At 49.2% G+C, this 12,985-nt stretch overlaps 2 protein-coding genes across 7 annotated transcripts in view; both read right to left on the bottom strand.

Moving 5' to 3' along the window:
• Positions 1–8,210, bottom strand: part of CCDC13 (coiled-coil domain containing 13) — a 31,201-nt gene extending 22,991 nt beyond the window's left edge. For 2 of the 6 annotated variants that reach the window (XM_050708999.1, XM_035554411.2), the window contains exons 1-4: positions 8,091–8,197; positions 7,107–7,330; positions 2,571–2,719; positions 174–316 (exon numbers count right to left, since the gene is read on the bottom strand). In XM_050708999.1, coding sequence (XP_050564956.1) covers positions 174–316; positions 2,571–2,719; positions 7,107–7,324 — 510 coding nt within the window. In that variant the 5' untranslated portion in view covers positions 7,325–7,330; positions 8,091–8,197. Of the gene's footprint in view, positions 1–173; positions 317–2,570; positions 2,720–7,106; positions 7,331–8,090 lie in introns of those variants that run through there. The other 4 variants (XM_035554409.1, XM_035554408.2, XM_050708998.1 and 1 more) reach the window with 4 other exon arrangements.
• A 316-nt stretch (positions 8,211–8,526) lies between these two features.
• Positions 8,527–12,630, bottom strand: HIGD1A (HIG1 hypoxia inducible domain family member 1A). Its single transcript, XM_035554413.2, has 4 exons — positions 12,526–12,630; positions 12,100–12,228; positions 10,382–10,516; positions 8,527–9,667 (listed from the first exon to the last, which is right to left on the bottom strand). The coding sequence occupies exons 2-4, from the start codon at positions 12,200–12,202 to the stop codon at positions 9,618–9,620; spliced, it is 288 nt and encodes a 95-aa protein (XP_035410306.1). The 5' UTR covers positions 12,203–12,228; positions 12,526–12,630; the 3' UTR covers positions 8,527–9,617.
• Between the last annotated feature and the right edge of the window lie 355 nt (positions 12,631–12,985).

Here is a 12,985-nt window from a genome sequence, read left to right as displayed (position 1 = left end):
CATCCCTCCTTCCCAGCGTGGAAAGAAATGACAAGAACTCAAAGCAAGCATGAATGCAAGAGCAAATTCCAAATGGCAACATGAATCAAACCCACAGCTGCTACAGCTCCTCTGTCCCAAAAGCTGGATTTCTTTGTTTCTTTGAAAAAAAGAGAACAAGAAAAATGCCTCACTTCTCTCTCCAGCTCTTTGACTTTGTTATTCAGTTGCTTCACTTTGGCTTTTTCGCTCTCAGTCTCGGCAGTTATCTCACGATTCTTTTTGGCCAGTTCAACGATTTTAGCAGCGGCAACGTCCCCCGCTAAACCAGACGTCCCTGAAAAGCACACATAAAAGCAAAGGACACATCTTACAGGCAAGATTCAGAATAGACAATGCTTTTGTTCTCTGTCCACCGCACAGTGTACTTTTATTGTCTGAGCCATCTCTCCCAGCGCTGTGCCAGGCACATAAATGACTAAGCGAGGGAAAAGGGGCATCAGTGATCCAGCTGGACTGCCTGGCCCTTTCAGCCAGCGTCACACCGTGGCTAGCAAAGCCACGTTTCACGCTGTAGGAACAGCCACACGTGAAGAGGCCACACCAGTGGTTCTAGCAACACACACAGAAAGGGGAGAGTGGTTTTCTGCTCGTGGCATGTTGTGGCATTTGTGGCATGTTACAGAAAAAGACAACATTTTGTTTTGCGCTGGTTGTTTACTCCTGGAGGAGTCGCCGAAACAGAGGTGCAAACTTTTTCTAGACATCTGTCCTTAAAGGTCAGGAGCACTACTACAGCTGACTCCTGGATAACAGCCAGGAAATTTCATTGTGCCTATTTATAAGTCCCTCGCGATAACGCACGCAGCCTTACTGTATTACTGTGCTCTTCTAAACACACACTTCGCTCTCCTCCTCCTCAGAGAGGGGCTGAGCAGTGTCACAGAGAAAGTAATCCCCAGGACTGCCTTCTGTGTCACCTGGCTTTTGTTAACATCACACAGGTGAAGAAAAGTTCTTGCCCAAGTGCAACATCGATATAATTGCATCCGGCGTGCAAGAAAACCTCTAGCTCAGCAATGAATACCAGCCTGCAATAACCAGTTATGTCTGGCATATATAATGCTCATTATTTTAAGAGTTCCCGCTGATCTTCCTTATCTGATGTGCTCCCTCTTTCATCTAGAAGCTACTTTTTCCTTAGTTTTCCCAACAAATAACGGCCGCTAAGGATCACAGGACACGAAACTAACCAAAACCCAGGCTCTTCCTTCCACGTGATGGCCCCTGAATGCATTGCACGAGTTTAATTAAAGCTCTTTCTTTCCCTGAAATGTGTCCGGGTCTCTTGCCCCGAAGTAGGTAGGTAAGACATGGTGCAAAATGCCACCAGCTGGCCTTTCAGTCAGCCAAGAAGCTGCAGCAGCATTTCTGGCTCCTGGTTTTGACCCAGTAATAGCCTATCACCTCTCCTAAACACAAGCTACAGGTAATTATTACGAGTGGAGGCGTACGCATTATTTGGTTTCGCTTATTGCTGGTTTTCCCCTTCTCTACCGGCCTGGTCATCGCTGCTGTCCTGAACAACAGTGGCACCCAGTGGAAGAGGTTCCAACTGCACAGTTCAGCCTTCAAAGGACACCCAAACCGCTTTCAAAGCTGGACTTTTCGTTCAGCCAGCGTGCTGCATGTGTCCTGTTCAGGCAGTTAAACAAAAGAAGCCTGAATAAGGAATTTAACACTATGTAGCAGAGAAAACCTCTAACACTGCTCCTTGACATTAATATAAAGGCTTCTAGAGTCATCATTTTTTGTGCTCATCAATGCAAGTTTGCAGAAGATCTGTGAGGAGCAGGGATTAATGTGTATCCCCACAGCACTACACTTCTTTAAAGGGAAGTATCACTATCAAAAACAATATTCTGTGCCTCAGTTCTGACCCGGAAACCTCAGATATCTTTTGGTCCTCCCGACAGCTCTTTCTATGATGGGGGGCAGCAGCATTCGTATTTTGCAGCTCATGAAACTGAAGGAGAGTAAGACGCAGACCTTAAGCACACACGCCAAGCCACATGTGTGTGCTATCACGTCAAACCACTGCAAGGAACTCCTCACGGCCAACAAAGCCATGAGACTCTCCCGAGGGGGGAAATGTCAACGTTTAGGTAACTGCAAATGCCAAACAGGGTCAGCTTAGACCCTTGCAAGTTTAGGCAGCAACAAAGTGTTGACTATGTAAGTATATTCTCAGGCGTCGATTTCCAAAATCCAGAGACAAGAGGCTTCGGTGCTACGGCATATTACTGCCAAGCTCAACACCAAATCTCAGAGGCCAGTTGTTTCTCAGTTAAAAGAGCTGATTTTGGCTCATCCTAGCAGAAGCTTTTTAGAGAAGAGTAAATGGAGGCAAGCACAACGTGAATGAAATACTCCTTTTTAAGCCTAAAGCAGGTGAAGAGATGTCACATTACTGTTTCTCGGCCAGGAGGATTATTTGGCTCACAATGACTCCGTTATCCTGCCTCTATTGTCATCAGCATCAAGCAAACCCTGGAACTAACACGGTGTGAATGCAAAGCTCCCGCCGTTACCTGACAAAGCCAATCTGTCCTCCTGCATTTTTTTCTGGAGTTGCTTTATTTCAAACTCTTTCTCTTTCACCAGTTTGTACAGCCTGCAGTTCTCATCCCGGACCTCTCGAAGCTGATCCTGAAGCTGCTCGTTCTCAACTTCAAGCAACCTGGGGGAAAATAAGTCGCAACGACAACAAACGTCGCCATGATGTGCTTCAAAACAATGCTTCCAGAGATAAAATGAAAAGACTGTGTGCTGGATGAGCTGAGCTCACCAGGAATGAGTTTACTGAATTAAGCAGACTACCCTGAACCTCAGGTCAGAACAGAAGCTGATCATCTGATATCTGATCTATTCAGTTCATTTATGTCTTCTTCAAAAATTCTGCATTTCCCCACGTTTTCTGGGGCACAACATCACAGAGTAGGCATCTTTTTAGGGCTCTTAAGGTTACAGAACAGCCTCATCTCACTCATTCTTACTTATCTGGTTCATCAGAGGAAAGCAGGAAGGCTTGCCATTCAGCATCTGTGACATTCAGCCTTTACTTCCTCTGCTTACCAAAGCCACTAGAATCCAACAGAGCATAAATTACAAAAGCTGCTACTGAGGTTCTTTCTTTAAAAATGAACGCTTCAGAGCAATTCACCAGAGGCCAATTGCCTGTGTCCTCATCCGATTTTTTTTGGTATCCCACCAGGACGGACTAGCATCAGTTTGTATTGTTAATGTCACTTTTTGGAATTCATTTGAGAACAAAGAATATCAAAAAGCCCTCTGCATGGGAGGAAACGGCCTCGCTCCTCCAATTCTTTGGTACATTTAGTAACATTTATGGGTTTCATCTCTCTCAGGCACACAGAGGATGAACAACTTTAATCTCTTTGCTGTCCTTACACGATGGTTCCTCCAAATGTAAAATCTAGAAATCAGGGCCGCGGGGACTCAATCAAACTGTGGGCACACAGGCATCTACCCGAGGCGCCCCACATTTATCAGAGCCCCCCGTGTGAGGCCAGCAGAAACGATGCAGGGTCCTCGTCTGAGTCCCATGGGGATGCTCCTGATGTACCCTCGGGCACCCCAAATACCACCAGGCACCTATGGCAGGCGGCTGAACTGAGCCTGAGGTTCCCATTACCTGCGGTGTGACCTGGGTAGCTACATTGTGGTGATTAAACCAGAGTCCCACACCTTTAGCCTACACAGCGACTGCTCCAGACTGCAGCCGAAGCAGGAAGCAGGCAGCCTGAGTGATCGTAGAGGGCTGGATGTAGGCCAGTTGTTCCAGTGTATGGCTGTGGATATAAGCATAACGAGAGGGATAAAAGCATTTAGGACTAGAGGGAATGGCCTCAAGTTGCACCAGGGGAGGTTCGGGTTGGAAACGAGGAGACATTTCTGCTCAGAAAGAGCAGTCAGGCGTTGGGACGGGTTGCCCAGGGAGGTGGTGGCGTCACCGCCCCTGGGGGTGTTCAAGGAGAGGTTGGACGTGGTGCTTGGGGACATGGTTTGGTGGTGACATTGGTGGCAGGGGGATGTTGGACCAGATGAGCTTGGAGGGCTTTTCCAGCCTTAACGATTCTGTGATTCTATAACCACAGCCGGACGTCGGCTTTCTCAATAGCCACCTGCATATTTTCTCTTCTAGTTTTAGCAAGCCTTTGGCTCAAGCTGGGCTTTAGCTGTTAAATGCACGCTGCATGTGTGCATGTCAGAATAAACGACCCCTTAAAGCACTGTCGTAAACAGCAGAGTCAATTTATAAGATGATTCACAACCCGTAATTAAGCAGTGGACGTCTGTTCCAAAGCTGCAAATCAAAGGGAGATCAAAGGCAGCTGTTTACAAAGGAGAAGAAAGAAAGCAGCAATCTAAGCAGAGAAAAGACAAAACTAAGTTATTCCCACATGTACCACTCACAGAAGCGAACAACAAAACCGTGCAGATTTAATGAGGGATACACAGAAACATTTTCAACCTTTACGGAACTAACATGAAAAAACGGTTCTAAGCTCCCGGCACACCCGGTCAGCGATGTCTGCCTCAGAGCTGGCTTCCAAACGGTAACAAATGGGTGGAAATCCCAACTGCAAAGAGCTGGAGTCTCCTCTGAGAGACTTCTACGCGTTACAAAGGAGGTTCTACCCAAGTGGTTCAGCAATGGAAAGTCAGACAAAAGCAACAGGCCACAGAAAGCCAACCTGGTTTACTGCAGTTCAAGGGAAGAGAGCTGGGGAAGCTTGTGAGCGGGGGCTGTGACTGAAATTCAGTGTTTTTCCCCGCTCTGTTAGGGATTCTCCACGTGATGGGGAAAATCACTTAATCTGAAATGCACCAAACAGACCCGGGAGGATAAAGTCACACGCACGCACACAAACAAAACCGAAAAGACAGCCTGAAATGTCAGCTAAGCGCTTGCCTGAACAAAATTTGGATGCAGGAACAGAAAGATGGAAAAATGAGCTCCCAAGGCCCAGAGGAAGGGAGACTTCTGGGCAGAGAATGCTTCCAGGGCGCTGCTGTAAACAGCACAGGAGGGAGCCCTGGTTCTCTGAAACGAGTTCCTAACGTCTTATCTTGGCAATCCTGCAAAGCAGCATCCGTGCATCCTGGTGAATCCCCTCCAGAAGCAAATCCTGACTGGATTTGATACACTCGTAACCACTCTTCTGCCAAATGTAGAGGTACCTGAACAAAGGGCAACGCAAATAAACCTGCAGTGTGCTACACCTGCTACGTCAAAACGGGGCTTTGAACAGTCAGTGCTGCTGAACGCAGACGTAAGCAACAGCTCCTGAATTACTCAGACCTCAGTTTCTGAACTGCAGGTGGCAGAGAAGCAGCCCCAGAGTTGCTGGGACTCTCTTGTACTCTGCACCTCGCTGCACCAGGATGTTACAGGAGCTCCTCAGCCCCACCTTACGCCCAAAGAAATCCACACCCAACACGTGGGAATGAGTCTCCCTCTGCATTTAAAAAGAAAAAACTGATTCAAATCTGCTCGCTGATCTGTACATACTATCAGAGAAAATGCTGAAGGGACGAGGACAGCTGGCAGAGGTCAGACCAGAAGCTTACACTTGGCCAATCAGCCAGCCACAGAGAGGGACCTGTGTGTGCAGGAGGGAACGGATGGCGCAAGGAGGAGAGCACCAGGTTATTTCTGGACGCTCAGCTCCCTGTTTTGTACAAACACCACGTTCCCAGAAGCACCTGAAAGTTTCAGCGGCTCGCTCCCAGGCTCCCTGCATCATCACAGGAGCTCTGCTGCAGCTTCTGCACGCAGGCATTCAAGGACGCGATCTTCAGAACAAGCTGATCAGGGAGCTGCCCAGAGTAACACAGAAGGAAGACCAGCATTTAGGGCCCAATAAACCTTGCTTAGTGGCCTGATAAACCTTGGTAGAGGTGCCCTTCCCACTCTGGATTCTGGGAGGGAAAACTGTCTCAAAGGTATACACCTCAGTGCGTGTACCACAGCACATCACCCTACCGTGACGCCAATAAAACAGCTTGTGGGGCTAAAGCTGTAATCTGGATCACCGAAATGACCTGAGATAAAACTACCCTTGCCCCAGAAAGTGAATTCAATTTCCAGCACAGCCCTGAAAACAGCTGTGTCAGCACAGTCGCAAGTAGTGAGCAGAAGCAGGAATTTCTTAGGCTGCCTTCGCCACTAACAGGGAGCAAATCCCAGAATAGCCAACGCTGCGGTAACTGCAGACATCTCTGGGATGTGTCCAGTTCCAGACCTGTTCCAGTCTGTGAAAATAAATTAATTAGGTCGGAAGGAGACACTGACTACATCCTAGAAGGAGGATGAATGATCTGAGCTGGGGTTCCAAATCTGGGCCAGTAAATTGATTCCTGCACTCAGCTCCAAAAGCAAGATTCAGGAAGATCCACAGCACAATGCCCAGTGTCCAGACAATCCAGATACTCACCAGTGGGTGAGGTAAGGCCCAAACCCTTGCCACCAGGAAGATTTACAACCCTAACTCGTACATCCCTGTCAAGTATCTTACCTGTGAGGCAACCCCACCTATGAGACTCTCCTATATTTCATCTCCTGTGGCTGTCTTTTGACTTACTAAATCATGTCACACTGCACAGGTACGTGGGGGACAACGTTCTGGGCTGCAGGCCTTTGGCTTGTACCCATTAGCTGCATGACGCTCTGCACATACTGGTCTTTGGAAATTATCGGTGTAGGAAACCTGTTTACAGGACGAGGCAGGAGCTAACCAGCAGCTCAAAGGACGCTAGTGATTGTGGAGCGACTGGAGGTGGGCAGACGGCACCCAGCTGCCCTTAGCACGCCGCCTCAATCCCTCCGTCCTTCCTTCAGCTCTTCGTTTGTGAAACTCTGATAACAAAGAGCACCTAACAGTGCTCTGAGGCTAAACGTACCAGAGACAGTGAGAGTCTTCCCAGGCTACTGAACGCCTAACACGTGAGGACAAAGTGCTCTCTTATTGTGAGTTTCATAAGATCATACGCAAAACACAGTTCTGTGACCTCCTGAGGGAACAGTGCTGCTACACCTTTACCTTTTGCTGTCATCTTCAGTTACAGGTTGTTCTGTTTCAAACAGGTTTAGATCATTCGGGATGCCGAAAGTCTCCTTCGCATTGCCATTGTTAACCTTCTGACTGCTCTGCTTGTCCTTTTTCCTCTCCATTAGATTCTGCAGCTTTCTTTGCTGTTGTTCCTGAAGAGCCTTAAACTGGCTTTTAAAATGCTCCTGTGCTTTGATGTCTGACTCCATGGTTTACTAAAAGCATCGCGGGAGGAAAATGAAGAGCAACAGAGAGCAGAGATCAACATCACATTCAAAACATCCTCTTCTAATAGCTGCCTTGTAGTTTTTCCACCCCGACCTTTGCCGTCTCCCTGCCACCTCCTCCTCCTCCTCTCAGCCACTGTGCTCCTCAGCCTCACGGCCTCGCTTTAAGGGCCCTTTTTTTCCATAAACGGCTTTCAAACAGAAAAGCCTTCAGGTCTTTTTCACTCTAGCATTCAAAAAGCAATGCTTTAAAACGCTTGTAAACGTATCTGTTTAAAAGAAATGTTTTTAGAGAAGAGCAAGTTGGAGGAAAACCCAAGCAAACCGAGCAACCAAACCATGCAACTTCTAGTTTTTATGACTAAAAGGAACACTGGCTGGTTGCAGCTCAGGCCCATGCAGCCTTCCTCCCCAGGTTTCAAAAAAAGACCCAAATCCCCCCATTTTTGGGCTAAGCTGGGACCGACAATGAGAGATCTCTGCTCATCCTAAACACCAGCGGCGCGGCTTACAACTTTCCCCTCAATCTGCAAGCAGCGAGTGCCACCGACCGTGACCCACCCGGGCACGGAGCAGGTCCCGAGGGCCCCACCACAGCTCAGCCTCCCCTCAGAGCGGGGGGTCCCCGCATGGCTGCCACCAGGGGCCTGACCAGGCCGCGCTGCCTCCCTCAGCCCCAAGCCTTCGGCCCACGCCTCCCTCCCTTCCAGACCTCCTCCGGCCGCCTCCCCCCACCCCGTGGGCCCACCTACGCCGCCCCCCGCAGCCCCCAGCCCGGCGGCGGCGCCCCCGGAGCAAAGCCCGGGCCCAGGCTTCAGGCTCCCGGCTAGGCCGCGGCCTCACACGGTTGCCATAGCAACGGGCGGGCGGCCCGGGCAGCGCATGCGCCCTGAGCCGGCCGCCGCTCTCCTCAGCGCGGCCGCCATCTTAGCGCCCTTGCCCCCCCGTCCCTCAGGGCTGTAGGGCGGCCACGGGTGGACGCAGCTCCTTCTGCCTGCCCCCCTCTCCGCCCTTCTGAGGGAGGGCTGGGGTCCTCCATGGCAGCCCCGTGCCCTCTCAGGGCTTTTTTTTAATCTCTATGTACCCCCCTCACTCAGTCCCCACCCCCACCCCACCCCGGAGGCTTTGCGCACAGGGGGAGCCCCTCCATAAACCCCCAGTCAAAACTCAACCAGCTCCGTGTCTCCACTGCTCATGGCTGTTTATTCATATCATATTTTATTCGTATCATACCACACGCTGCTCAACAAATCACACCGGTGCAGGGTGTATCTTGCTTTATTAGACCTCCTCTTGTCACACTGCCACCATGGAATGTAAGCTAGTCAGAGAAAATCTTGCCTTTTTTTTTTTTTTTTTTAAAAAACAAATTTGCTTCATCAACACATTTTTGTAGCTGCTGTTAAGAGATTCAAGGGGTTCCTGTGTAAAATAACACTGGCACTTTGCAGAGAAAGGTTTTACGTCTCACGAAGTATGAGGGCGGCTTTTCAGATTCAAGCATTTTAAAACTTCTGTGGGGAATGGTACTGCAAAAGTCAGAACTAGATCATGTATTTTAAAAGCATTAGAACACCAAATCGAAGTGCATTTTAAACGTTACATTTAAATGTTACCCAGAAGAACACTGTAAATAAAATTACAAAATACAGTAATCTAAGCATCTGAAAACCTATAGTAAAAATAGGGAGCCGGTGTTTTCATCAACAATTAATAAATATAACATTTAAATAGCTGAAACACACCACATACTTATCTTAAGCCTTAAATAAAAAAATAAAATAGATGTCTATAGGTATCTCAATATTGTAGAAGTCAGTGCTGCTAGAAGCTTCTAAATTACACAGCTGGAGGCTGACAAATATACAGGATAGGAAATGACAGCAGAACATTCACAGCATTCACAATGCTGTCTTACAGATGTGGCCTCTACCTAACAGAAGCTAGTTCAAACTGTCACTTTGGGCAACAGCAGCAAGAGAAGTCACCAACTGCAGGATTGAGCTAACACTCAAGGGGAAGATAAAGTGATTGTACTCTACTATATCCCCTAAAAATTGGGATAGAGTAGGGTAAATCAAAACGAACCAGACCCTGATACCCATTTTACCTAGTATGCAATCATTTAGACTGCCAGCCTCGGGACAGCGTACCATACACAAAATAAAGGGCAATTCTCTCAAGCCACATTTTTTTTCCCTCAAGAACCCCTCAATATTAAGTTGATAGCTGCAGTACACAGGCCACCACCAGCACAGAGGTTTAGGTTCTTCCATTATTCCTTGGGCTTTATGACATACTCCCGTAGCATTGAATACAGCACACCTGCATGACAAAAAAAAAAAAGTATTAGAAAGCTGGGTTAAATATGAAATGAAGGGTTTCAAAATCTGAACACTGAAGTTCTGAGAAACCAAAGTAATATTTCCCTTACTCTGTTTCATTCTCTCTTTAAACAGCCATGATGAACACTACAGAATTCTTTATACACAGGAACTTTTCCTAGTTTAGTGGTATGCAGATCCCCAGCCAACTCTAGTTCACTTTGCAGCCAAAGTCAAGCTTTGCTCTTTTACCTCCTGGGAATACAGTACGGGCAAACAGCGTTTCATGGGATATAAATTCACACACACACACAGCCGAAACACTTAAATGAGACCCAGGAAGCTGACCTTCCAATGCATTAAAGTTCAGAAACAGCAACATATTTTCAAGGGAAAATATTAACAGCAGATGGCCTTTTTTTCTTTGCCTCTAATTTCAGTATCTGTAGAACCACACGTACTGTCCACATCTAAAAGTGGTCAAAACTTCTACTCCCAAAGTTAGTGGAGTTTAATATTGAATATACGTACTTAAACGTTATGTGAACTCTAGGAAGAGTGATCAAACAGGCATAAATATTTATATGTGGTAGCCTGAATGTTTCCACCCCGAGGGTTTTTAACACATGCCGACGTTATCCACCAGCAGAAGAGGTGTGAGAGGGTTTACGTGACCCAAAGGACCCATGACAAGAACCTCCTGCTCGGTACCTACCACACGTTATTGCTCCCACGACAAAGCCTTGGGCTGCCACACGCATGTGAATCAGATGAAGCGACATTTTCATGTTCCCTCGGTGCTTCAGTTTGTAGAGCCCGTAGCCCACCACCGCGGCGAAGCCAGCCATCCCTGCAAAGGAAGGAAGGCATTCGTATGAGTAAAAATCACCTCCAACATCTCAGTGGCATTGATCTATCTAAAGAAGAAATCCTGGGACTAAGCCTGGTTTTGTCCAACGCTATTTGTGCATAGAAGTCCCTTTTCTTCCTACTGCTTTCACTTGAGTGCCATCTCCTTTAACACACAGCAGGCAGAACAATGATTTCCACTGGTGTTAAAACGCGACAGCAGACTCTCACAGTACATTCTCAGGGTGTCACGGAGTTTCCTTGATATTTTTCAGAGGGCACAAGCGCTGCTCGCTTTCTTAGAGGGAACCTCACACCAAGAACACCGCTCGGCTTCAGCCAGGACACTCAGTGCTGCTGGTGCACGGATGCATCCTGACATACCACCTGCCCGCTGAGGGTGTTATTTTGGGTTGTCACATTTGGCGTGCTTTCACCGGGACAAGTTCTAAGTCACTTGTCCCACACCATGGGTCTGAGGTTCAGCAACACCGTTCGTTTTAGTGCTTGGACAGACCAAACAGAGCCCAGGCGGTGCCAATTCCCACCACGGACACCGATGCCCTCACAGAACAGTGGTGCGCAAAATATCCCAAACCCAGTCCCTTTTATTCCACATTTAGGATGATTATTTACATAACCCAAAGAAAGCTGCCAAGTTTTAAGGGCTGTGTGTATTTTACTGCCGAGAACCCAGACAGCTTGGCTGCGTGAACAGGAGCGTGACCAGCTCCAGTTGAGACCAAACACCCTTTCCCCGTGCGTGATTCACACGATAGCTTCATTAAATACAAATTAAGAGTTCTAGGGCCTTCAAGCTAGCTCTAACTCAGGCTGAAGGTAAACTCTGCTAATCTGCCTGCGAGAAGCTGGACTCGCCGAGCCCATCGTGAGCTGGAGAACAAAGTCCTGTGACCACAGAAACCAGCAGCTATCTGCTGGCAAGGAACAGCCCACCCCGGCTGACCCGTCTGCCCTCCATTTAAGGCGGCTGGAAATCAAAACCCATCTCCCATCAGAGGCAGTTCCTGATCAGAGGAAAGTTCTCAGGGCACACAACCCTCTCCTCGAGACTTTTTCGGGTCTCAGCAGAGAGGCTGAGGATTTCAACAACGTCCTTAAGCCGGGGAACCACTGAACCTAGTGGGAAAATGCGTTTGGACTAAGGGATGGCCACACAGAGAGGTGAAACCTTCATCAGGTGGGATGAATTTTGGATACTTTTGGTTGGGCTTTTGTTAGCTTGAAAGTCACTGTGTGGTGATCACGCAGCTCCCAGTCCCTCCAGAACAAGACACCATCCTCGCCACCTACCAGGATCACCCAAACATGTTTTTTTTAAAACTCACAACTTTCTTTTTTCTAGGCTCTGGGCGCTCTGCTTAAGATGAGGGGCCTCATTGATTTCTCCCTCCCCCTGGGAGCAAATACCACCCCAGGTAGAAGCTGTTACTACAGCCCAGCCCTGCACGAGGAAGTCATTTCAGAGCAATTTCCTTTTCACGGTAGGTGACCGTGTTTGCCGTGTTGATTCCCCAGGAGGAGATTGCCTATAAATCCACATTTTCCCCCACTTCATCTTACCGACGGGCACAAACGGCGTCTCTTTAAATTTCCGCAGCAGCTTCGACGTCTGGCTGCTTTCCGCCTCATACTCGGAGAACACAGATTCCTGACCGGACGACATGGTGCCTGCAAGGACGGGGAGCCTCCCTGGAGGTTTTAGAGATGAGAAGCGCAGAGAAATTTGTAGAGGAAGGAAAATCCCCCGGGTATTCTACGAGCGCGAAACAACTGACGAGGGCCTAGAGCTGAGCCGACGCACTGCACAAAGCTGGTTTAAATTCGAGTGAAATTTCGGGAAACGAGCCCCTGACGCACTAGAATGGGGCAGAACAGGAAAAAAACAAGCAGCAGCACGTTCCCACCGCCCCAAAAACCGGGCACCGAGGGCCCCGCTCCCCCCCCCCAAGCCCGGCCCCGCTCCCCCCAGCCCGGCCCCGCGCTCACCGCCCCCGCCGGGTCTCGAACCCGCGAACCCCCGGACCGCCGCCGCTCCGAGCCCGACCTCCGGCACCGGCCTGCACCGCGCCCCGCCCCCCCCGCTCTTATTGGCCGACCGCGCCCCGCCCGCCCCGCTCTCATTGGTCCGTCACGCCCCGTCTTGCCTGAGAACTACAACTCCCAGCGCCCCGCGCGGCGCCCCGCTTTCCGCCGGCCAATCCGCAGCGCGGGGGGGCCTCCTCCCGGCGCCATTTCGCCGCCGGGCCAACCTCCAAGTCCTTATATGGGCAAGAGGCGGGGCAGGGCGTGACGTCACGCGGGGTGGCACGGAGGCGCCGGGAATCCCCGGGCGGCGGGCGCGCCAAAAGGCGGCCGTGTGCCTGCCCCGGCGTGTACGTGCTCCTCACCTGATAATTTTTATTGCTATTTTTCTTATTTTTTCTTACTTTTTCCTCATTTTTCTTAA

The sequence above is a fragment of the Cygnus atratus genome, chromosome 2, assembly GCF_013377495.2.
Source record: "Cygnus atratus isolate AKBS03 ecotype Queensland, Australia chromosome 2, CAtr_DNAZoo_HiC_assembly, whole genome shotgun sequence".
NCBI classification, from domain to species: domain Eukaryota; kingdom Metazoa; phylum Chordata; class Aves; order Anseriformes; family Anatidae; genus Cygnus; species Cygnus atratus.
The sequence above is the reverse complement of the archived record's forward strand: the minus strand, read 5'-3'. Positions and strand labels throughout refer to the sequence as shown.